Source organism: Pygocentrus nattereri, chromosome 8, assembly GCF_015220715.1.
Source record: "Pygocentrus nattereri isolate fPygNat1 chromosome 8, fPygNat1.pri, whole genome shotgun sequence".
Lineage (NCBI taxonomy): Eukaryota > Metazoa > Chordata > Actinopteri > Characiformes > Serrasalmidae > Pygocentrus > Pygocentrus nattereri.
In genome coordinates this window covers 46,373,018-46,399,764 of record NC_051218.1, presented here as the reverse complement: position 1 = coordinate 46,399,764, position 26,747 = coordinate 46,373,018, and the positions used below count along the sequence as shown (strand labels likewise).

Below are 26,747 nucleotides of genomic sequence, written 5' to 3'. Positions count from 1 at the left end.
CTGAAAATCTCCTAAGAACTCAAAGAGAATGGGCGGGGCTAAAGGGCTGTAGACTTAATAGGTAGAACTATGTTAATGTGTAGGTTTTAGTGACATCACAAACATTTAAATTTAAAACATTATGCATATTTCCGTCTTTTTCATGTAGAATTCTATCAGTTGCTTGGTAAAACGCTCTGTAAGGATTAGCTTTAGAATCGGTTTCTTGGTGCTTTCATGCCACCCTACCGGTCTGTGCTGCCAGTTCTTGTTGATTAATCATTCTTCCAACCAAGTCCGCTGCTCTTTAATGTACCTACTAAGGGTCTCAGGAGGCAGCCAGCAAAACATGTTAGGATATCCACAGTACTGTGCAAAAGTCAACGTCCCCCCTTTAATTTGTTCATATTCCAGTCAACGCTCCAACACCAAGTATATCAAACCTATCAGTATTTAATATGGCCAGCCTTTCTTCTGTGTACCCTTCTACCACTTCAACTCCTCCATCCTCCCAGTCTTAAAAGCAACAATCTACAGCCGGTTCCTCCCAATGAAAGCTGTTCTGAATGTTCCCCTTCAAAGAGACACCAACATTTACACAAGCAACTACTCTAACACACTTTAGCTGCCTTACAGCTTTCTTTGTCATGTCCATTGAAAAAGGACAAAGGATGTATTTCTCCCACGCTGCAGGCAGGTGTTCGACCCCCCACCCAAGCATCTCCCTACGCTGTACTAAAAAGAGTCCTCGGCAAGACGTTTATCATACCTGCACCTGCCTCTGGGAAGTGATCGTCACTCTGGATAACAGCACCTGATAAATGCCATAAATGTAAAATGTACTTAAAGCTTTTATCTTTGAGAAACAGGAGAAATCCACAGACTTTCTGTCCATCATTCCACTGTGAGAAGACGATGCAAGGAAATGTGAGAAGCCTTTTCTCAGAAAAACAGACAAAAAGAAGATTGTGGGCACCAGAACACAGAACATCTGAGGTAAGGAGAAAGTTTTTTGGACTGATGAATCTGCTGTGATTGGGATTTATCAAGTCTAAACCTTGGAGCTGTAGAAAAATGTCCCTGTAGAATTCTTTAAAAAACTGAGCGAGTCTCCTAAACAGAGCGGAAGCTGTGATAAAGGAAAGTGGTGAATGCACTAAATACTGAAAAATGTTGATAAATTCTTTGCAGGCCTGAATCATCATGTTACAGGGTCCAGGGCACAAATGTTTGAAAGGGCTTCTTTATTTGGTGATTAGGGCTTTTTTGTGATATCAGAGCAGGTTGTATGGGGGCTGTGCAGCACATGCTGTAATACTCTACTGCAGCTAAAACAAAACCAAAGCAAGGTTACGGACACCATAACAAGAACATATATGTTAACATAAGCAAGCCTCAGCATTCACCCCAATGAAGAGAGCGTAAACTCGGACAGCTGAGATGTACAAACAAAACAAAACAACAAAAATATTAGCAAACTTAAAAACCCAAAACCATCAGGTGTACTAAACTAAAGAATACTAAGAAATAAAAAATGATTTTTTTCTGTTTATATCTTTCCTTTGAGGGCAGTTCATTGTTAACTGCTGACAATGACGCAGTAACTTTTCTTCGACTCTTCGGCTGATATCTTTATTTTTGTTTGGCCCACAGCAGCCTCTACTTCCTCAGAGTATCAGATCTCTCTTTAACAGATGCCTCACGCACAACTTTTGTATATTTAGTGCTTCAAATTCAAAGTACATTCACAGGAACGCGGGCTTTGACCACGGTAATAGAAGATAGCTGAACAGTTGCTAGGCAGTTGAAATTAATTGGTTCATTTTTGCTTTTCTGCGTACTCCAAGTCAAAAGAGCTGTTTAAATTTGGTCAGAATTTTACATTTACGGCATTTTGCTGACGCTCTTATCCAGAGCGACGTACAATTTGATCATTTTACACAGGGAGGCCAAGGTGGTGTTAGGAGTCTTGCCCAAGGACCCTTATTGGTATAGTGTAGGGTGCTTGCCCTTGTCGGGGATTGAACCCCAGTCTACAGCGTAGAAGGCAAAGGTGTTAACCACCACACTAACCAACCACCACAGAATTGCTCATGGGGGCCCCCTAGAGGCTTGGGCCCCTGGGCATGTGCCCATAAAACCCATTGGATGATCCAGGCCAGCTTTTGTGCAATTTCATCATTAAATGTTCGTCCTCTGTTTTTTCCGATGCTAAAATAACTTGTGACATACAGTTCAACTGGTAATTAAATAGAAGTAAGGCTTGTCTTTGAGTGTTGCACAGTACTGTAATATCCACTGGTAATGTAGGATGCTTTCACAACATATTATTTCTTGATATTGATCATTTACTTTTATTTTTTATAGCTCTGTAATACAGAACCTCAACTTATTTGACCTCCTACTCTTTTTTTTGCACAGAGAGCAAAAAAAGCACATCGTACTATTAAAAGAATAGTTTTGTAAATGGCTGTCATTATACACCAATACTGTGCTGTTCTAAGGGCCATGTGATGAATGGAGGCATAATCAGTGAGTGAGCTGGTTCCTGATTATACTGAGATGCTTCTGGACTTGAGAACATCAGAATAAAACGGTGGGTGAGAACAGAAAGATGAAGTGACATGACCATGAAGCCTGACCCCACTCCCTCATCCTCATCGTCCAGCAGAACTGTAGTTGGATGAAGCGACGCCCCCTGTCAGCCCTTTTGCTGATCGCACGAGATGGATTGACATGGTTAGGGGAGGCTCAGGTGAGGTGGTTTGATCTTTACCGATTTGGGCCCTCTAGGCCTGATCAGCAAGCTTCTTCTCCCAGGAGAGCTGCACGCCCCTCCCATCGTTCCTCTTTTTTAAATTGGTGTGGGCAGGGTGTTGTATTCACTCTTCCTTGCTCGCAAGGCTGATATGAGACTGTATAGGACATAATCCATGGAAGGAGACGTTAACATGGGTGCTTTCGACCCATGCCCAGCTAGAGGGGATGGCAGCTTTAGTGCTAATGAAAAGCTACAAATGAATGGACTTCTACAAACAACATTAGCGGTTATTGGAAAGCTACAGGTTGTGGTTGGGTGCACTGCTTCTCTGATCTCCATCTAATTACAGGCTCCAGCTGTGAACTCAAGCTCTTTCCCTTCATTGTGTATCTTCTTTTTTCGTCTAAGGCTTCGCTTTGGCCTATAAAATTCCATTATGATATCAATACCCATTAACTTGCTTCTGCTCAATTTTGGTGTTGGGTACATTAAAGCAGCACCTTTTCTATCTGGTGTCAGTGGAACCTAATTCCTCTTCCTGGACAATAGAACAAAGAGACTTCTAGCTCATATGTTATTCATGAAGCTCACATCTATCAATCTGGTGTATGTGCTAATCCTTGAGGGGTTTTGGGTTGAGCAACTCTGGAACCCCTTATACGAGAGTTCACAGGCAGAGGAGGGAGTTGGTGAGAATGAGGCTCAGAAGGTTCCCCTTAGCTCCTTAGTTGGTGAAATGGGTCTACACTGAGAGGCGACTATCTGGGAGGGAATTCAGGCTTGGCCCCTTTGGGTAATGGACCTGCAGTCTGATGCAATGGGATGAAGAGGGAAGGAAGAGTGGAGTTTCAGTTCAGTCCGAAGGTCTGAAATGACAGATACATGACATTCACTTGAATGAAAGATTAACCTTCCAACTCGGAGGCATGAATAATCCTGTCATGGACCGCATGATCTTGTCATAACAAATTTTACCATTTACATAATTTATAGTTGCTCGCTTGTTGTTAGCACAGGACAGCGACTGCGCTCGTGTGCTTTGTGCCTTGTGAAATATTTGTGCTTGTCATTTCAGACCCCGGCACAAGCATGTTAACGCAGAGATGAGCTGGGGAATAGATGAGCGTGACAGGCAGCAGGACATACTGAGTCTGGGTCGCTGATGGACACTTGCTCAGAAAAGCGCACTTTTGGGGGATTGGTTCGCAGGCGAGCTTTCTTGGCTGCACTTATGAAGGCAGATTTAGGCGACTAAGGGAAAAAAAAACAGAGAGAAAAGTAGGGAAGAGACGTCAAAAGCATTGTTTGGAGCGGTCACCTCACGTGAAAGCTGTAGAAAAGCAGTATCATTTGGACTTGAAGAGAGGTCATGCGAACAGTCACATCAAACAAATGAAAAAAGTTTTCATACTTGATTAGTAATTCAGTTAGACTTCTAAATGAATGGGACAGTTCACATTAAAGTTCCATTACATGCATGAATGCTCACGGCTCAGTAATTAGGCAAAGTTGGCAGAAAAAGAAGCACGGCATGCTATTGTACACTCTTCTTCCTAAATTACAGAGGCATAAAGTGCCATTCCCTGAACTGAGCGTAAAGATGGCATTTAGTGTAGAAGTGAAAAAGCCTGTGTATTGAAAACATTGCATGGGAAGATAATAGACGGATTGGATATCATCACCTGTTGGGGCTGCAGCACAGTCAGAACAATAGAATCCTTGCAACGCCTGCAGAGAGAAAAGAGAAACAGAGGACGGGCATTGAGATAAAACCGACATATCTTATCTGAAATAAATGCTCTTATCTGATGGAGACATGGAGAATACCAACTACGTAAAGCAAAGTCAGTCATGCATCCTGACAAGGCCTTTCTACCATTGGCGACAGTAAAGGATGTTACCTTACAAGGTCTATGACTCTCTCCCTGGGTGCGTCGCTGACCGGTTCCTCGTTGATGGCTAAGATCTGATCTCCAGCAAAAAGCTTGCCCTCGGATGGTCCGTCTGAAATTCGGGAACATACCGAAGGCGTATACTTTTTGTCGCGTGACTGGAGGAGTTCACTTACTCATGTTCTCAAACTCGATCATGAAGGCACCTCACACTTGGGTTAGATGATTATTAATGTTATATAAAATGAACCTCTTCACTGCCTCTGTCTGTTTTTTCAAGATTTTGCCTGTGGTGGCAACCCAGACTAAAATTGGGCACTGTTTCCCAAACAGTGGCACTTTGGGCTGCCATCATGATCTTGATTTCCTTCGAAAGGTAACACGCTCAGTGTTTTCCATTTAAAGGTGAAGTGTGCCACTCAGGTTTTATCCCACAGTTATTATAATAAGTGTTTGAATTACACAGAGTTAACAGGAGTTTCTTTCCTCCTGACTCATAGAGCTCCAAATCGATCAGCGTCTATTCCTCCAGGTTCACCAGCCTACTGCAATTTCTTTCTTCAGTGCTTATGTTTCAAATTAGATGACTGTAATTCCTTTCTATCAATATCAATGATTTTCAAAACCTGGAAGTGAGCGGTGGGCGTGTTCCATTGCTGGTATGATATGAATGCAATATTTGTCATTTTTTTCAACCAATGTGTGTTTACGATACACTATATTTTCTGAATAGAGAGGGTTAATGGTATATTTATCATGTATATTTAATTCAGGCCTTTTTAATGCTCATAGCTGGCGATAGCTACTGCACATCATTGTGAACAGGCCCAAACCTTGTATCTCCAGAATAAGATTAGGAGAAAGAAAAACCTTCTTAGGTCTGGAAGGAAGTTAACATGACAAGTCATTTTGGATCATTTTCTTTGGTCCATTCTTCATAAAATTTTAACACAATTCAAAGGGTACCTGGGTTCTCAAATTAAGTAAGAAAAAAGGAAAAACAATAAAACTGAAGATGCAGCGTTCGCCATATGCTGGTGAATTGCAAAAGCCACATAAAAACCCCTTCAAATGATCTAATACGTTATTGAATAAAGTTCGACTAGCAGGAAAAAAAAGCCTGCGAGAGTTTTATTAGATGAGACTTGTTGGCCTGGTGGACCAGACATCTGCTTTGTCCCACTGGACTGCAGAAGTCTGGCCCACAGGTCCTGCTAGAGACACGTGTCCTACCCGCAGAGACAGAGCGTACAATGACAGGCCGTTCACTGCCGGCGATGAAGCCAAAGCCGTGGATGGGGTGGCGCTGGATGCAGACCTGTCGAGCTGTGCCAGGGGTCAGGCTACCACTGTCCATACCATCCTGACTCTCCTCTAACATTGCAGGGCTGAACAAAAACACGGGAGAGATAATAGGCAAGGTTTGATGTCAGACCAGTCAGCTCAAGCCAAAACTATACTGTTTATGTGTTGTTCAATAAAAACATCGGTTGAAACAGAAAGTGCTCATTCAATTAAAACATTTGCCTCATTTCCTGGCCTCGATGGGCAGTGGCCACATAGTAAACATGACAAAAACATCAAAATTTGCATAATACATAAAACCTATTTTTGTGAACTAGTCCTAGGTTTTTTGCTCAATCCTCATGTATCTCATATCTCAAGTCATACTGTGTCACATGGACAAATCTGTGAGGCCCAATGAAGATCTGCATATGGTTTGGAAGGTTGACAGAAGTTTTGGGGACAAGAAAAGATTTGAGTGAGTTCTAGTGTTTGTTTTCATGCTCCAGCACTGAAGTACAGAAGCCACATTTGGACACCAGCCATGTCTTGGCTGATGATTGGACACCAGCCATGTCTTGGCTGATGATTGGACACCAGCCATGTCTTGGTAACTGTGGTAAGTGGAAAATTGTGTGAACTTAAATTTTCGCCGAGCCATTCCTTTAGCAGGACCCTGCTCGCTAGCAGAACTGTCTTTCCTTTGTTCCTTGCCATGCTACCATTTTTGGGCTGAGATGATGAAGGAAAATTAATAGGACTCTTAGCAGCGACCACTATACAGGACGACGCTCACCGCCAGTAACTTGTTTTGTCAGACCTTAGCATTTTGGTCAAACGGCACTGGGTTATGTATTAAAAGCAACGCAGAATCGAAATATGAGTTCACTTTTTACTCTGATTAGCTTCATTTTTTTCATCTCATCAGCTGGCTTTGCTTTGGATTTGAGAAGCTTTGCTTCCGCCACTGCAGGCTTTATTAGGTGTGTCGATGAGCTTGTTTACAGCGCATATTTTCTGAATGCTCTTCAGCATGGTAAAGTAGGACGCCAGAGCATCGGGTGATGCTTCTTTGCATAATCTATTACGCTCTCCTCACCCACTTTACATTCAATGAATGATGATTCGGCAGCACACCTGTCGCATTCTTTTGGGTGTCCATCCTGGACCTGGGCCATGCCCTGAGAGAAGGGGACAGGGTTGGCCGGTGTCTCTCTGCGACAGGATCTCTCTGTTTCGCACTCATTCACCTAAAACAGAAAAGAGTGAAGAGAGAGAGAGAGAGAGTGGATGAACATGGTTACGTGAAGAGGTTCACTTCTACATTGGCAGCTCTCACAGGCGGACTGACCCCCTTCGTGACTGTGAGTTGTAGAATACTTCAGAACTCAGCGGCTCATCTGCCAATATTTGCTTCCCCTGTTAGCCTGTGCCTGTTCATGTATTTTAATGGGTGTCCCATTTGGAACCCCAATATAACATGTGGTGCAGTGCAGTGACATTTAGCTTTCACATCTCTTCCCATGCCATAATTCAGTGCCAGTGAAATTCAGCGAGACGAGCTTGGAACAGGAACCAGCGGAAAATTTGCAGTTCCTGTGGTATATTCTATCTAAAAGTACAGAAGCCCAGAAGAAGTCCAGAATGGTAAAAAACCTACTTTATTTTTAATGTCACTGTTTTAGAGAGAGGAAAACCTTTTTAAATCTTTTCTATCACATTAATGTGATTTTGTCAATGTAAAGATTTACTTTTAATAACAATCAGGAATGAAATAGTAGCACATGAATCATTTGGAGTACATGTCTATGCCAGTTGTGGCCAGTCTGTTATTTATACCTGCTACCAAATGATGCCTCCCACACAACCTCAAGTACTTTTTTGACAAAAGTGACGCTCGGGTCCCACAGTGTTGCCTTCAAATGACAGCAGAATATCTGTCCATAATTTTCTGAAAGTCCTGGATGCAGCAGCTGTACGCTTCACAGCACGGTGCTGCTGGATCACACTTGGCTTGTGGAGTGGAGAGCGAATCAGAAACGTCATGAAGGGCAAGCCATCCGTCAAGTGTGATGTCTGCGTGCCATTATGCTCCTTAAAGCCTCAGGTGTGGTGGAACGCAGGCAGAATTTGTGCCCCTAACGATGAGACCCCATATATATCCCCGAGAAGGAGAGTGGCCTCATGTTTTCTCTCCAGCCGCAGCAATGATTCACTGAAACTGGGGTCAGACGGGTCACGGCAGGTATTCGAGTGCATACGGATTGAGTGACAAGGCTTTAGAGGAGCTGTGAGTTGATCTGTATTGACTGAGTTTAGCCCATTTTGACAGTCATCATAAGTGCAAATACTATGAAGAATGTTTTGTGCAACAGATTTCCGGAGCACATGAATTCTGCATGAGTCAACTCAACTATTATATATTGATTTCTTACTGGCTGTAAATTAATTATTAATTAGTTTAGTTAATTGGAAGTTGGACTGCATAGTATAACTGTCTTCATGTATGTGTTTTTTTATGTGCTAGGTTACCCTCTGGGCTAAGCGCTGCTGCGCTGATCGATTTCTTTTCACTCAAGCAGCCAATTTCTGGTTCAGCTTACAGTGACAACATGATATCACTGGTGTGGGAGATTTCATGGAAGATCATATTTTCCAAAATATCATCCTTTGTACTTTTTGACAACCATCTTTGTCTCTCTACAATGCTATGCTAGCAAAAAGCTACCAGTGGTTTACTCAATGCTCTAAAGAGCTTAATACCACTTAACTCTACCTGGACATTTACAGCATGTAAGAAATATTTCAATGACATGTTGTTAACATCTGTTTTATCATGTAGTTTTAGTATGACTCCTTTCGGGAATCATTTAGCCTAGCCTAGGGTTGCCACCTCAGCCTGTAAAATTCCTGGACCCGTGATCAATGGTTTGGTTTTTCCTAAAGTCAGTGTCTGGGTAGAGATACTCACAATGCAGACAGATCTAAGCTCACCCACAGAACCTGTTACCAGCACTGCACCTTTGAAATGGAAACATTTCATTATTTGTATACAATGGTTTGGCTGGATAAAAGGAAGAGGTTCAAACTTTATATATTTTATGTCTAGGAATGAATGAATTTTTTTCCTGGACAGGAAAAACCTGAAGAACCAAGGAAAATCCTAGATGAGTGGCAGTCCCAGCCTAGCCTGGTGTGGATTCATGCCATTTCTTTCTGTTTCAGTGAAGCATGTCAACTACCTGAGTGCTACCTGAGTATTCTACCCCCCCGAGTGGAGAATATTCAGACTGCTAAACATGAGGGAGTGAGTTATTAAGTTAAATCAGGCCCTTAAAATTATTATTATTATATTTTTTATTTGCCAGAATGAATTCAGTTCAATGAACCTTCTTAAAAATAAAAGTGCCCAAGGGTTTTTTTCTTTCCACTTTCAGCTCTGTGAAGTCCTCGGGGGACAGGCCAAACGGTATCTGGCTAAGGTCAAATTGGATTTGATGATCCCATACTTAACTTGGCTTTCAGCCTTTTTACGGTTTATGGTTGGTGAATTATCTAACTACTAACTTTACAAAAACAGAGGCTTCTGCTGCTGATCAATTTTGAGTCCATCCTTAATCATGCCTTTTTTATAAGGCTGCAGCAAATGCAATTTTCTAGTGGGCCTGCAGCTTAAGAACCAGCAGTCTGTTATGTAATCAGGCAGACTGTAAATTCACACTGAGATATAACGAGGTTCATGGCGAAGAACAATTTCAAACACAGAGGGTGAAGTTGGAGACGGGCATTCGGAGGACGCAGAAGCTTCTCGGCCAGATAAACAACGGTTCCACAATAGGCCGACCTTTGAAGCCAAGGAGACGGAGGGATGCTGTCAAGAAACCACATCCCAAGGGCACTGGCAAGCCTGAGTGTTGCCATGGAAACGACTGCACAAAGCTTGACAGGAAGCAAGGTATGATGAAATGACCAGTACAAATGATGGCCTCAGACTCTCTCACAGACGCTGCGATGAGCCACCACAGCTCATTCGCCCCAATCTGACCTGAGGAGATGAATCTTAACATCTGTGACTTTTTTTCTCGACCCCAACCCTGAGGTGAGGTTTCAGGTCTGCAGCCAGTCAAAACAGTCTTTTTAGCAAGCATGGCTAAGAGAGATACAGGATACAAGAGATGAAACGGATCAAGATTGTATCTCCTGCATCTTTTGCGCTGAAAAAAGATGCAGGAGATACACATTAATCGGTCATTAATGTGAACGAACCGGCATCCTGAAATGACCTACATGAGCTCATCCTACTCAGTAACGTCATGCAACATCAGCACCCCCCAGCACCCCCCAGCACCCCCCAGTTTGACCAGTTTGTCTATTGTGGAAAAAAGCGACAATGCTTGCTTGAAAAAAGCGAATGTATTTTCTTTACACAGACAGTATTTTACCTTTTTCCACGCTGAGTTAGAGTTAGTCAGCCTCTAGCCCTTCCTCAGTGGTCAGTTCCTAACCGCAGGACCACTGCTGGCAGGGTATTTTAGGTCAGTGAACCCAGCAGTGACATTGAGGTTTTAAAAACTCCAGCGATGGACTAAAATGCCACGACCATGTAGTGCTGCACTAAGAATCATCTACCACTCAACTAATTCCCTATGTAGTGTCCTGCTGTGGTCCCTTTCCACTGGACGTGGTAGAGTGTGGCTGATAAATTGTGCACAAGTCGATTCATGTTGAGTCTTAAGTTTCTGTGGTATGTGTCTGAGCAAAGCCCTTGTCTACTCAACAGCCTTCATGGCAATGCATTTGGACCTGAAGCATTTCTTTTGTTGGGTTAAATGCGTTCAGTTCATTTCTTATTTCAAGCATTTTCGTTTTTTGCCTCAAAACACCCAAATGTCCCGTCCCAATCACCCAAATACCACAAAAAATTGGATTTGGGTCAGTTTACACAAAAGGGTTTGCCATGCCTCCTTAAAATACAATAAAATCTCTTTTCCACCTTAAATGGATACACAGCATCTTCAGTATTTATGTATCATGTGGGGCTTTTTATGGCAAGAAAGCTTACACAAGGCAAAAATTTAAAAAGTCCTTTCACCTTTAATTCACTCTATTACAAGTTCAGTCGTTCAGACATGTAGAGCATTATTAAAGAAACTGATTCGGCACATATGTAGAGGTGTAGGTAGTTCATTTAATAGTCATAGTTTATGTGGGATGTACTACATGTGGCAGGAAAACTTGTTTCCAACTTGTTTCCATGTTTCCAAATGGAAAAGAATATACTGCTGCTGTCAGAAGAAAACCTCGTATCTCCAGAATGGTAACTTCACAGGAGAAGGAGAAAACCTGCTTTACTTTTAATGGAAGTCAATGGAGCCAGACTTTTTTTAACAAGTCATTTTGGGTTGTGTCTTTTTGGTCCATTCATCAGGAAATTTACACACAATGTAAAGGACAACAAATATTTTCAAATTATGTCAAAAACTGAAAAACATCCATCCATCCATTTTCTAAGCCACTTCTCCGTCAGGGTCGTGGGGGGGTGCTGGAGCCTATCCCAGCGGTCATCAGGCGGAAGGCAGGATACACCCTGGACCGGTCGCCAGTCCATCGCAGGGCACACAGACAGACACAGACAGACACTCACACCCAGGGGCAATTTAGCACGTCCAATTGGCCTGACTGCATGTCTTTGGACTGTGGGAGGAAACCGGAGAACCCGGAGGAACCCCACGCAGACACGGGGAGAACATGCATACTCCACAAAGAGAGGACCCCGGTCACCCGGCCGGGGAATCGAACCCAGGCCCTCCTCACTGTGAGGCGACAGCGCCACCCACCGCGCCATCGTGCCGCCCAAACTGAAAAACAGCAAAAATGGAAATTTGGAATTTCTTCAGACGACAGCGACACACAGGATTATGTAGAAGACGGAAGACAGACTTCGCAGCCCAGCTAACTACCACGTGCCCACTGCGCCCTGTTTTCCAGTTTTGTTAGAGCTGGGCGAACATGGAAAGCGGCCTCTCGCTGAGTGGAGTGAGCGGTGCTGTGTTTACAGTAGCCTCGGTAGCATCCACAGCTAACTGTAGCTTTAGCTGCTTCGGCGTAGAGGAGTGTTTGCAGTAGCATCATCTGCTACACTTGCATTCACTTGGGACGTTTGGCCTTGGCTGCAGCTTTAGCCAATAGCTTTAGCCTAGCTGCTAAACCCACTTCCTCAGGCTGAACTCTGAGTCATCCCGTTTGAGGACAGCCGGGATGGGATGAAAGCCGTCTGCTAAGCTCCTCAAGTGACTTTGTGGAACATTAAGCCAAACGATAGCGCCTCTAGCTACCCAGGACACCCTAGCAGGTTCCTCGGTTTAGCCACCAGCAAGACTCCCTGCATCGCAAGAGAGCGAAGGCGCAGCATCGTGAGTTCTCAGAGTGAGCGTGACGTGCAGAGCATGCAGACACAGAGAAGCTGCGGCTGACTGTTGACGTATCACATCTACCACCTGTGACCTCTTTTATTTGGTTTCTCTGTTCACAGTGCTGCTGTAGTCTGAGTGACCGGTCTCAGTGGAGTTGAAACGCTGCTTAAAGCTTTATTTACCTTTATTTATTTACTCTATTCATTTTACAAGTTCAGTGAATTGAAATCGATTCCAGTTTGTTTGAGAACTTTATTATTTGCACTTTGTCATAAATTTATATGTTATATATTTTCTGTTTACACACTGTGTGTCTGTCCACTCGCTGGACATGCTGTAGTGTTTTTAATTCTTACAGAGAGAAATAAGGGTGGTTAAGCTCTGTTTGTCCTACTTTAAGCTTATCAGGTGAGAACCTCGCCCTCTAACTCAGGTTAAACACATGCTCCCTTCCCTAGTGGCGAAGGGGGGCCAGGCATTTTCCACATTTAGGTTGCTGCTGCTAATTTAATAGGTTTTGCGGTTCTGTTTGAATCCTGTTTTTCTCAGACTAAAATGTCATGTGGTTTTCATGAATATCATTTTAACACTATATTTTTCTGTATTTTATCACCAGCATCACTAGCAAGATACAATACTAAGAGTCTTTTAACATCATATCTGTATCAGTATAGGTCAGTTTTACATTTAGGAGCTTAAAAGAAATCACAGCAAGGTCCAATAGTCTATTCTTAGGTAATAAACTGAAATATGTTATTTCGGTTGTAAAGCCAAATGTCATGAGAAGGCAGGGTTACTCCCCAAGAAGTAAAATCAAATTACAGTTCAGTTTAAAAGCGTTTACAGTTCTTTAGTTTAAAGTGGAGCCACGTTGCTCAGTGAACTAGATTACATGGTTAATTTGTGCGGGGTGAGTTTACAGTTTATCCAGGTTGACGAACCTAAAGAAAACCATGACAGCATAGAAAAGAGAACGATCACCTGTGTGAAGGTGTTCATTCTCGTTCAGTCAGAAAATTCAAGGAAAATTCTTTTTTTCAAAGAAACAAGCCGGGACACATCAAGGTCAAGTTTCCCTGTCTAATGGGGAATCTGGGACCCCCCAAGCCCCCCCCCCCCCACCCCTAAATACGAACCCTGGTCTTGAGTCCATGTTAAATTAAGAGTCAGTCAACATGTGACTTGAGGAACTCACTTGAGTCCCCATCTCTGGTCTGAACAATACACAAGTGGGTTTACGGTTGTTGCTAATCTTTGTTGTTAATGAAAGACAGTTTGATAGATTTACTGGAGGGTTCGGGTTCCCTGCTCCCCTGTTCACTTGACATTTGAAATGCCTTTAATTTAATGTGGTTATGTACAGACGTGAATCACATAGATTTTATAGTTTTTATGATTGAGGGATTTCCTCTCACATTTCTGTGTCATTCTCAGCAAATCCATAAATCCTATTATTATCATAGACAAGGCTGCATAATTACTTATCTCCCCAGAGGAACACATCTTCTGTTGTGCATCGTAGAGCATGCATCTGCATCAATACAGAATATGTCATTATACATTATGGGTGCACAAAGAAGCTGCTGCTCCTGATTTATTTTGGATGCTACAGAGTATTTAACCCTACAGGAAGCAGCTTTGCGGCAGCTGTGGAGCGTCATTTATCGTGTCTACACTTAACAGAATTTCCTCTTTCTAATGGAACTGCTTTGCTCTTTTTTGTGACCCACTGCAATCTTGCAAGCGGCCAAATCATGTATTTTTCCTCTCGGCACAAACAGATGGAGTTTGTATTTAGTTTGGCTCCTTTTCGCCTCCAGCTATCTGCCCAGGACAGATCCCTATCTCGGGCTGAAATTGGAATCCTATCACTGACGCCAGTGTAAAGCCTTGAGAGCGCTGTGCTGCCTCCTATCAGGGCCCACAAAACTCTTTCCAGTTCATTCTGCACAGACTGCAACACAAAAGCCCCCCTAAATCCCTCCTCCATAGGATCCCGCTCTCTTCATGCACGCGCCCAGCAGGGTGTTTTTTAGGAAAAAAAGCTCATGGTGAGTCTGTAACCGTTTACTTTTGGGCATAACCAAAGTTAAAGGAGCACTGATCCCACATACTTTGGCTTACAGTCATGATCTTGGTCTCATTTGAAAGGTAAGATGCTTACGTTTTTTCTCAACTGTCAGAATAATTGTATGAATTACTGACTAGAATAGAGGAGTTTATTTCAGCCTGACTCATAGAGCACTCAACTGATCACATGTTTGTATTATTAATAGTTTTGAAGGTAAGGACCCACAGATTTGCAAATTAGACCATCATTACTGCTGTGAATAACATGCTGTGAGTGTGATCATCAATCCTGAGATTTCAAGCTTTCCGATGGTACACACTGCATCATCATACTGCTGGATGATTTGATGTGTAAAAATAATAAAAATAAAAAGTGAAAGCTTTGACAGAAGTGCGCTTATGATCTAGAACAGGTTAATATTCATTTCAGTGCTTTGGCTCTCAAGTCCTGAAACATTAGAAGGGGCTTTTCGTCCGTTAGAAGTCGAGATCTTACTTTTGTTTTGCTGTGGAACTTTAATTATTTATTTAATTGCATGGTAAGTTTGTTTTGATGTCAACAAATATTATTAAAATATGGCAAAATTTTTTTCTGTCCTTTCTGCAAAGTGAGACTGTATGCACAACGATAACTGTTCCTCAAATTCAAAGCTTAATAAACTATCACCTCTTCTATATAGAAACACAAATATGGCATTAAAACCAAAGTGGGCAATTAGGAGAGTCCTAATTAGGAAAGGAATTAGGAATCCTAATTAGGAATACTGGGGGGCTGTTAGCAGAGGTGGGAACATGTCACTAAGTTGCAAGTAACAAGTCTCAAGTCTTTGCACTCAAGTCCCGAGTCTGCAGTCAGACGCCGTCTCACGTTTCTTCCACTTTGGGTCTCGAGTCTTTCTGAGTCATAAGGCAAAGTCCAGGTCAAAGTCTGAGTCAGTGGTGTCGAAGTCACGGTCGAGTCTTTATTGACTTTGATTTTCTCAAGTCGAGTCTTACATCATCAAATTCTTTACCCGAGTCCGACTTGAGTCCATACCTCTGGCTGTCAGTAGTTTGGGCTGTTTACTGTGAGGTAACGTCACTCAGACAAATGATACACATTACATCCAATTTAGGGGTTAATCCAGCAGCCCCCACCTCAAGTGGTACAGCCTTGGTTTGCTGAGTCTCACAGTGGATGGAGGTTAGATGAAACTGAAGATAGCTTCTCATTTCTCAGTTCATGACACTTTTTTACGTTGCTGGTTGGTTAGTGTAGTGGGTATATAGTGGTTGGTTAGTGTAGTGGGTATATAGTGGTTGGTATAGTGTAGTGGGTATATAGTGGTTGGTTAGTGTAGTGGGTATATAGTGGTTGGTATAGTGTAGTGGGTATATAGTGGTTGGTTAGTGTAGTGGGTATATAGTGGTTGGTATAGTGTAGTGGGTATATAGTGGTTGGTGTAGTGTAGTGGGTATATAGTGGTTGGTTAGTGTAGTGGGTATATAGTGGTTGGTATAGTGTAGTGGGTATATAGTGGTTGGTGTAGTGTAGTGGGTATATAGTGGTTGGTGTAGTGTAGTGGGTATATAGTGGTTGGTGTAGTGTAGTGGGTATATAGCGGTTGGTGTAGTGTAGTGGGTATATAGTGGTTGGTGTAGTGTAGTGGGTATATAGTGGTTGGTGTAGTATAGTGGGTATATAGTGGTTGGTTAGTGTAGTGGGTATATAGCGGTTGGTAAGTGTAGTGGGTATATAGCGGTTGGTATAGTGTAGTGGGTATATAGTGGTTGGTATAGTGTAGTGGGTATATAGTGGTTGGTTAGTGTAGTGGGTATATAGTGGTTGGTATAGTGTAGTGGGTATATAGTGGTTGGTTAGTGTAGTGGGTATATAGTGGTTGGTATAGTGTAGTGGGTATATAGTGGTTGGTTAGTGTAGTGGGTATATAGTGGTTGGTATAGTGTAGTGGGTATATAGTGGTTGGTGTAGTGTAGTGGGTATATAGTGGTTGGTTAGTGTAGTGGGTATATAGTGGTTGGTATAGTGTAGTGGGTATATAGTGGTTGGTATAGTGTAGTGGGTATATAGTGGTTGGTATAGTGTAGTGGGTATATAGTGGTTGGTTAGTGTAGTGGGTATATAGTGGTTGGTTAGTGTAGTGGGTATATAGTGGTTGGTATAGTGTAGTGGGTATATAGTGGTTGGTATAGTGTAGTGGGTATATAGTGGTTGGTTAGTGTAGTGGGTATATAGTGGTTGGTTAGTGTAGTGGGTATATAGTGGTTGGTATAGTGTAGTGGGTATATAGTGGTTGGTATAGTGTAGTGGGTATATAGTGGTTGGTTAGTGTAGTGGGTATATAGTGGTTGGTGTAGTGTAGTGGGTATATAGTGGTTGGTTAGTGTAGTGGGTATATAGTGGTTGGTTAGTGTAGTGGGTATATAGTGGTTGGTATAGTGTAGTGGGTATATAGTGGTTGGTATAGTGTAGTGGGTATATAGTGGTTGGTTAGTGTAGTGGGTATATAGTGGTTGGTTAGTGTAGTGGGTATATAGTGGTTGGTGTAGTGTAGTGGGTATATAGTGGTTGGTTAGTGTAGTGGGTATATAGTGGTTGGTTAGTGTAGTGGGTATATAGTGGTTGGTGTAGTGTAGTGGGTATATAGTGGTTGGTTAGTGTAGTGGGTATATAGTGGTTGGTTAGTGTAGTGGGTATATAGTGGTTGGTATAGTGTAGTGGGTATATAGTGGTTGGTATAGTGTAGTGGGTATATAGTGGTTGGTTAGTGTAGTGGGTATATCGTGGTTGGTTAGTGTAGTGGGTATATAGTGGTTGGTGTAGTGTAGTGGGTATATAGTGGTTGGTTAGTGTAGTGGGTATATAGTGGTTGGTTAGTGTAGTGGGTATATAGTGGTTGGTGTAGTGTAGTGGGTATATAGTGGTTGGTGTAGTGTAGTGGGTATATAGTGGTTGGTTAGTGTAGTGGGTATATAGTGGTTGGTGTAGTGTAGTGGGTATATAGTGGTTGGTGTAGTGTAGTGGGTATATAGTGGTTGGTGTAGTGTAGTGGGTATATAGTGGTTGGTTAGTGTAGTGGGTATATAGTGGTTGGTATAGTGTAGTGGGTATATAGTGGTTGGTTAGTGTAGTGGGTATATAGTGGTTGGTTAGTGTAGTGGGTATATAGTGGTTGGTATAGTGTAGTGGGTATATAGTGGTTGGTATAGTGTAGTGGGTATATAGTGGTTGGTTAGTGTAGTGGGTATATAGTGGTTGGTTAGTGTAGTGGGTATATAGTGGTTGGTATAGTGTAGTGGGTATATAGTGGTTGGTATAGTGTAGTGGGTATATAGTGGTTGGTATAGTGTAGTGGGTATATAGTGGTTGGTTAGTGTAGTGGGTATATAGTGGTTGGTGTAGTGTAGTGGGTATATAGTGGTTGGTTAGTGTAGTGGGTATATAGTGGTTGGTTAGTGTAGTGGGTATATAGTGGTTGGTATAGTGTAGTGGGTATATAGTGGTTGGTATAGTGTAGTGGGTATATAGTGGTTGGTTAGTGTAGTGGGTATATAGTGGTTGGTTAGTGTAGTGGGTATATAGTGGTTGGTGTAGTGTAGTGGGTATATAGTGGTTGGTTAGTGTAGTGGGTATATAGTGGTTGGTTAGTGTAGTGGGTATATAGTGGTTGGTTAGTGTAGTGGGTATATAGTGGTTGGTGTAGTGTAGTGGGTATATAGTGATTGGTTAGTGTAGTGGGTATATAGTGGTTGGTGTAGTGTAGTGGGTATATAGTGGTTGGTGTAGTGTAGTGGGTATATAGTGGTTGGTTAGTGTAGTGGGTATATAGTGGTTGGTATAGTGTAGTGGGTATATAGTGGTTGGTGTAGTGTAGTGGGTATATAGCGGTTGGTATAGTGTAGTGGGTATATAGTGGTTGGTTAGTGTAGTGGGTATATAGTGGTTGGTTAGTGTAGTGGGTATATAGTGGTTGGTGTAGTGTAGTGGGTATATAGTGGTTGGTGTAGTGTAGTGGGTATATAGTGGTTGGTATAGTGTAGTGGGTATATAGTGGTTGGTTAGTGTAGTGGGTATATAGTGGTTGGTGTAGTGTAGTGGGTATATAGTGGTTGGTGTAGTGTAGTGGGTATATAGTGGTTGGTGTAGTGTAGTGGGTATATAGTGGTTGGTTGGTGTAGTGGGTATATAGTGGTTGGTTAGTGTAGTGGGCAACACCTCTGCCTTCTACGCTGTAGATTGGGGTTCAATACCTGTCTGGGTCAGCGTCCTACATTATACCAATAAGAGTCCTTGGGCAAGACTCCCAACACCGCCTTCACCTGCCTGTGTAAAATGATCAAACTGTAAGTTGCTCTGGATAAGAGCGTCTGCCAAATGCCGTAAATGCATTGCTGAGATAGCAGTTTTCATATATGAATCACACGACGATGGACAGCATCATTAAGAACTGCAAAAAGCCTTGGCAGAACCACACCTGAGCATCTCATGCTAAAATCTTTAGGTTTCATTTTATCCATCTGAACACTTTACTGTACATGTTGCACCTTCTGTAATCCTATCGCTTATCTTGCACATCTGGACACTCCACACCTGGACACTTTATTTGTATATTTATTCCGTATGGTCATTATATGCCCTTACCAGTGCCTCATGGTCACCGTCATCATTGCACTGCCTCTTTCATCTCAGGTTATAGATTTTATACCAGATTGTTGTATTTTTCTGTTTGTATATTTGCCTGTAGAGAGGAGCTTTTATATTTATTCTCCCTGTTTTATTGTTTACACCCTTACTACTGATACTGTCCTGTGTTATGTGACTGCTACTGGCTGCTCAATTTCCTTTGGGATCAATAAAGTATCTATCTATCTATGTGGGCAGTAATGCTGACCTGAACTCACTAGGCATTAGTTTGCAGCATACTGACTGGGTCACATGTAAGATAAACCTTTTTATTAGTTTTCATTTCATCACCAGGCAGCCACCCTGGTTATCTCAGTGTAGCATATTAATAATAACTCAGAGTGAGAAGTGAAGATGATGAACATGTGCAGATTTTTCACGAGGTCAATGTGTAGCAGGGGACATGCAGTCAGAGTTTGGGGTGGGCTGGTCTGCATTATGTAAATCCTGGTGTGAAAATGAGTCCCTTTCCAGCTCGAATGAAAAGTCGGAATTGACATTTCTGACAGAATTTCTCTCTTTCTTTCAATGCACTAAATTATTAATATTGAATTACGCCATGCTTTTGTTATCAGCGGCGACAGCTGCGACAGATCTAACAGCATCACGGTTACGATACAATCATCAGTAGTTTTCATGTGGAGCAGTGGCAAGTATCACTCTCCTCTGTAGGAGATGCCATTGTTTGGCTCTACTTTGAGTTGTAGTTGGGCCAGAAACACAACCATGTGTCTGCCGTTGTCTAGAAGATGGCAGCCCTTCACCTTCTTCACTGTGCTGCACAAATTGCTCCCCTGCCATTGCCAGATGGCGTCCATTTAGCCAGGGCTGCTAAGTGAGTCTTTGCTTGCCTTCTGAAGCAGTCGCTTGCCTTTTAGCCGCAAGGCGGGCCGAAATTGGATTTGCGGCGGCTCAAAACATGAGACTGATGTTTTCGACGGCAGGAGAATAATTTGACTTAAATTGCACCGTTCATGATGACGCTGGTCAGGGAATAACACGGGGGCGGCTGAGGACTCGTGACTGATCCAGTCTGGTTCACCATCTCATTGTACACTGCCACAGTGGTAGTTTTGCTGTGTTTTGTTTTGTTTATCAGAAACACGCCTTCTCATAAACAGTGCCTTGCAAAAGTATTCAGCTCCCTTTAAAGTCATCAGATGCACCTGGATTACAAAAGACACTTGTGACATTTTGAGCTGATATATCTTATTTTAAAAGACTGGCCATCAAAATGAACTCATTTAAAGTGATGTTGGTTTTATATCTGAAATTATTCTGTAACAGAAATAAAGAACTGAAAAAATGCCAAATTAACAGAGATGAAAGATGTTGCCCATATGAGGACATGATTGGCTTGCAGTTGGAGTGAACCATTAAAAATGAACCCTAACCCCTTTATTTAGGTATCATTAGTCAGACTGTGAATATGAAGGAAAGCTGTGAAAAAGGAGCACCAAAGACCATTCTATCATTATGGATATGCTAGGAAAATGACATCAATATGCTTTCCATACAGTTGGCCTGTATGTGAGGGTGGCTAGAAACAAGTCATTACTGAAGAAAAGCGCAGCAAAGCTTGTCTTGAAATCACCAGGAAGTGTCAGAGGAACCCAGCTCAGCTAAAATGTTAGATAAGGTTTTATGTTCAAAAATAGAGATTTTAGATCAAAATTCAAAATAGCTCTGAGTGGTGAAAAACACCAGCCTTCTCAACAGTGAAGTATGTTGGTGGCAGTATCATGTTCTGTGTGGATGCTTTTCCACAATGGGAACTGGGCATCTTGTTAAGACAGAAGGATGGATGTGTAAAGGTCCAGCCTGTTCTGTGAGCCACCAGCAGAGGGTGACGGCAGCGAGGCGCCACAAGTTCAGGGAACTCCAATTCCCAGAAGCCCTCGGGCTGATTAGGCCCAACCTGGCACACCTGTGGACTCCTCTACTTAAGGCCATGGCAAACAGCAGCACTTTGTCACACCTTTGTAGAGGGGTGGCTGGTATGGTACTTAGCCCAGGTGAGTATTTAGATAGAAAGGGAAAAGAGAAATTACCCCATAAAAACAAAAGGAAGAAAAAGAGGGGTAAAAAAGAATAAACTGCCCCAAAACTACTGAAAAGATAAAAACAGGCTTAAACAAGAAACCATTTCGAGTGTTTGTTCCACAAAGAACACACGGGTTAAGCATCAGCCTGATCTTCCTCTCAATCACAGAGGAAATGGTTTTTGTTTTCTGATTTTATTTTATTTTTCTATCTTAGCTTTTGTTTTAAACCAGCCATTAGGGGTGTACTCTGTGTGCTTCTGGTCCCAAGCCCGGATAAATGGTGAGGGTTGTGTCAGGAAGGGCATCCGGCGTAAAACTTGTGCCAAAACTATCATGCGGATCACAAATATGATTGCCATACCGGATCGGTCGAGGCCCGGGTTAACAACGACCGCCTCCGTTGCTGTTGACCAGCAGGGTGCCGGTGGAAATTGGACTACTGCAGGTCGAAGACCCTCAAAGAGGAGAGGAGGAAGGCGGGTTAGACGGCAGCGAGAGAGAAGGAAAGGCAGGAGTGTGGAGGTTAGAGTAGAGACTCTGAACATCGGGACAATGACTGGTAAAGGCAGAGAGCTTGCAGACATGATGGAGAGAAGGAAGGTAGATATTCTGTGTGTCCAGGAGACCAGATGGAAAGGAAGCAAGGCCAGGAACATTGGAGGTGGATTCAAACTGTTCTATCATGGTGTAGAGAGGAAGAGAAATGGAGTAGGGATAATCCTAAAGGAACAGCTTGGGAAAAGTGTTCTGGATGTAAAGAGTGTCAGACACGATCATGAGCCTGAAGTTGGAGGTTGATGGAGTAATTTTGAATGTGGTCAGTTCATATGCACCACAGGTTGGTTGTCAGTTAGAGGAGAAAGAGGAATTCTGGAGTAAGATGGATGAAGTGGTAGATGGTGTCCCTAGAGAGGAGAGATTGGTGATTGGTGCAGACTTCAATGGACATGTTGGTGAAGGGAACAGAGGGGATGAAGAGGTGGTGGGTATGTATGGTGTGAAAGACAGAAATGCAGAAGGTCAGATGGTTGTAGATTTTGCAGAGAGAATGGAAATGGCTGTGGTGAACATGTATTTTAGAAGAGGAGAAGGGGTGGACCTCAGAGAAGGTTTATGGATGTAGTGAAGGTGGACATGGAGATGGTTGGTGTGAAAGTAGAGGAGGCAGTGGATAGGGCAAGATGGAGGCAGATGATCCGCTGTGGCGACCCCTAAAGGGAGCAGCCGGAAGAAGATCTTAGCTTTTGTTTTAGCACACTTTTCAGCATCCCCTTTTGTCTGCCATTTTTTAAAATTCTTTTTTTTTTTTTTTTTTTTCCCTTATCCCAATTTTTTTTTCTCTTCTTCCCATTTTTTTTCTGGTGGCATGGCGGTAACTCCTCAGACCATCATTCAGTATGTCGGTGGTTTGAGCCTGGCGCTGAGCCCCCTCAGCCTAAAGTGGAAAATCTCTCTGTTCACACTCCACCACCTCATTAGTTCTTTTAAGATCCTTTCTCACAGGTTTCCTGCCTCCCTGCCATCCTGTAACAGGATAATGCAAAACTCTGTGGAAAAACAAGGCAACCACCTCATCAATGTATACACATGTATTAACAACCACCTGGGATACCATAGCAATGGTCTAGAAAATGTGGCAAGCCCCTGGGATTTCACAGCAACTGCTTTTGTCAAACCAACTTAGTTTCTTAATAAACCTTTACCCTCTAATATAGTTCTCTCTTTGCCAGATGCCAGAAATCCTGCTAGGCTTTCTAAACTGCCTAAAATATCCAGAGTTTGTTTTCTACAGGCTGTTCCATGCCGCCCTCCACACTTAGAACTGAGTCCATAAAATCCGTTAGGGATCAAAATCCTTATTTTCTGAGGTACAGTGGTTTTTTTTTTTTTTGTGCTCATAATTTAAGCAGTGAACAGACGGATATGATGTCTAGTGCTGCATATTAACATGTGAGGCTGTAAAACATGGTAAGAGTGAACTGTTGTCAGTTCTGTGGTACCAGGTTGCTGTTTGTTCAAAGTGTGTGGCCATATTTAGGTACAGTTGTATAGCTGGATGTAATTAGATGTATAGCTGGACTGTAAGTGCAAATGTCTGGACAAGCTGATGAGGCTGCACTGCTGGACATGCTGTGTTAGCACATTAGTCTAAGGCTCGTGTTCATTAGCAGCTGTGTACACATTTATTATAAAGCGTTCACTGCAAGAAGCTCTCCGCTCGCGTAGTGCTCGGCTCGGAAAGCTGCAGCAGAGGCCTAGAGGTTCTCTTTATAATGAATAGATCAATTACAGACAGACGGAACCGAGAGGGCAAGCCAAGCTTCGAATTACTGCAGTTGGTGCCGTCCTCATATCCTTAGGTTTTAGCTTTAATGACCTACATGCACCTTGCTGTAATATCCTGATGACCTCTTTATATGAAGCGGTTTATACGGTGAGCTTTCCGGAAGAGCCGCATATTCAGCTCGTAAGCATAATAGGACCTCACATCTTGGACAAAAGACCACATAATGAGCCTAAATGCCCTTTTATTATTGAAAATATATATTTATACGTTGTTCATAATTCAGGCCACATGTTATTTCTTGACATTGTGCTTGATTTTATTGGGGAGAGATCATGTGATTACATACAGACTCGATATGGCCAAAAGTATGTGGACACCTGACTATCACATCTAATGGGGTTGTTGAACGAAAAGGCCTGGCTCACAATTGACTTTCCAAAGGTGTTCAGTGGAGTTGACGTCACACCTCTGGAGTTCCTTCACATCAAGCCATGTTTTAATAGACTCCACTTTCTGCAGTCGGTGGAAAAAGAATGGACTGTTCTCACAATGTCGCAAAGTGTTTAATTGTCTAAAATGTCTTTGTATGTTGTGGCATCATCACCCTTCACTGGAACTAAGGGACTGCGCGCCACACCATGATGCCTCCTCCACCACTCTTTACCGTTGGTAGGTGGCTGTATTCTGGTAGGTGCCATTCTCCTGGCATCTGCCAAACCCCGACTCCTCCATTAGCCTGCCAGATTGTGGATCGTGATTCATCACTCCAGCTGACGTTTGCCATTGCGCCTACTGATCTGAGCTGCAGCTGCCTATCCATTAAAAAAACATATCATGAAGCTCCCACTGGACAGTCATAAAAAGGGTCCAGATGCAGTTTGCAGCAGTATAGTGAAACACAACAGAGGACAGGTGATATTTCAGCAGCCCCCGGTGTTATTTTGCATGGTTTGTTGCTTCTAGATGCTTTTATTTCACAGTAATAGCACTTACAGTTTACTGGGGCAGATCTAGCAGGGCAGAAACTGACTTGTGGCAAGCCAACATCCTTTAATAGACCCAAGACCCACAGTGAAAGTCCCTGAGCCGTTTAGTGTCTTTCTATGGCTATTGCACGGTTATGTGCTTAATTTTGTACGTGTATTTATTTATTTATTTTATTTATTTATTTATTTATTTTGTGCACACACACACACACACACACACACCATTTTACACAGGAAAATGAAGGTGGTGTTGGGAGTCTTGCCCAAGGACTCTTATTGGTATAGTGTAGGGAGCTCATCCAGGCAGGGATGGAACCCCAGTCTACAGCATAGAAGGCAGAGGCTTTAACCACTACACCAACCAACCGCTACACTATGCGAACATATTAATCGTGAAATTTACAATATTGGGTAACAGGTACTTTCAAATTATGTCCATAACTGAAAAATGTCAAAGGGAGAGGAAGACAACGCGTGTGTGTGTGTGTGTATAAAATGAGAGAAATAAAAATTAATCTTCATAAATCACAAGGTGTCAGAAAATACACAATTTGCATACAAGCTTTCCCTCAATGCCACTGCCATCAAATAAAAGCAGAGACTTGTAAAGTATCTACAGTACATGATGAGCACATTCAGGTATCATTATGTAACCAGATTGACCCGTTCACTTCTAGGGCAAAGGTTTCTGTAGCTTGTCTTCGTAGCAGTGCTCTAACATAGTCGTGACTGCTTCTCAACGCTTTCAACTTCTTTTATTGCCTCACCCCAGACTGTCGCAGTCTTTGAAGTCAAACCTTGTTAAAATGTTTTGTATTGCCTTGCTTAGGAAGCTGTCCAGCGTTAAAGCCGTTAACCTGTACATTTTCTCTCCACTCTGACACATTTCTGAGTGAAATATAGTATTAATAACACCATACTCTTCCCACCCACTAGTATGGGTGACGCAATAAAATAAGGAGACGTTTTGAAGCGTAATTCATTTTAGTCTGAATACAACAAGAAATCTTTTAAATGCTGTATTGTGACTGAATTTAACCAGTTATATGAATTAACATGCTGAAAACAGGTTGTCCAGCTGTGCATCAGGTATTTCTCAGTGGATGCCATGAAATTTCTACAATTAAATCAAGAAGAAACCTAAAATATTGATCTTTTGGTAGTAAAACTCAGAGAAAGATGCTTTAAGACAAGCTCAGCTCTTTTGCTTTGTATAAAGGGCCTTAAGTATGAAACCTAGGTGCAATACTGGATCTGAGCTCTGTTATTTATCCCACATGTTAAATAGTCAATAAAGCAGCTTTAGCCACATTTATCTATGACCGGATGCTGCTGATAAACAAGCAGAGTTGAGCACTGTGATGCTCTTTACACTGGGCGTCCTAAGAAAATTCAGTCCTTTACAACTTGCACAAAAAGTGGCAGCACAAACACAAAATCTGAGATTTCAGGTTGATTTTAAAACCACAAGTCATTTTGTACAAATGTATTTTTATTGTAAAATCCAGCAGGAAGGCAATGGTTCCCTTTTCTAGCAGGCGATAAATCAGCAATGGTTTGTGACAGTAGCCTGTGTGGCAGTGGGCCTATCCCCAGTTTTCCTACCCCATCATTTCTATCAATTAATCTGCAAATAATTAAATCTGATTTCAGCGGTGTGATCTTTTCAGATGAGGTGCTGAATTTATTCTCCCCCATTACTAATTGGCATGACCATTTTGAGAAATAGTAATTCCCTCCCTGTCCTTTACACACACAATATGCAGTGGATTTCCTGCCAAGTCCCTGGTCCTCTGACTCATCCAGGCAATTATTAATGCAATTACGCTTCACGACGACCTTCACCAGCAAAATCATAAAGCGACTCCCTCCGAGCTCCACACTGCTGCACTGAACAGCTACTGTCTACCTCTAAACCTCATACAGGGGTCCTTTTCTCATAGCTGGACGCAATACTGAGCTTGTTTTGAGACCACAGCTGATGTCCATGTCTGTCCGTGTGAAGGCAGCGTGATTGGCTCCGTCGGTCTGAAGCAGCAATAAAGCCGAGTGACCGCACTACACCCTTTACTACTGAACCCTATTTCTGAAGATGGAGAAATACAGTGATGTGGAAAGCAAGTTAAACTCCATCCGATTCGAATGCAGAACCAGTGACCAACTGTGTTTTGAACACAGAAGAATTGGACCTCCGCATTTAACCCATCTGTGCAGTGAAATGCCCACACACACGCATGAAAGGGGGCAGTGAGCACACTTGCCCGGAGAGGTGGGCAGCCCTGTGCTCGGGGAGCAGCTGGGGGTTAGGTGTCTTGCTCAAGGACTCAAGGCTCCCTAACCTCCAGC

At 42.6% G+C, this 26,747-nt stretch overlaps 1 protein-coding gene across 3 annotated transcripts in view; it reads right to left on the bottom strand.

The window, feature by feature from the left end:
- frmpd3 (FERM and PDZ domain containing 3) overlaps window positions 1–26,747 on the bottom strand; it is a 174,416-nt gene that overhangs the window by 18,125 nt on the left and 129,544 nt on the right. For all 3 annotated transcript variants that reach the window (XM_037540658.1, XM_037540657.1, XM_037540659.1), the window contains 5 exons: window positions 7,054–7,166; window positions 5,866–6,020; window positions 4,642–4,744; window positions 4,423–4,468; window positions 3,887–3,991 (listed from right to left, as the gene is read on the bottom strand). In XM_037540658.1, the coding sequence (XP_037396555.1) occupies window positions 3,887–3,991; window positions 4,423–4,468; window positions 4,642–4,744; window positions 5,866–6,020; window positions 7,054–7,094 (450 nt within the window). In that variant the 5' untranslated portion in view covers window positions 7,095–7,166. The remainder of the gene's footprint in view (window positions 1–3,886; window positions 3,992–4,422; window positions 4,469–4,641; window positions 4,745–5,865; window positions 6,021–7,053; window positions 7,167–26,747) is intronic.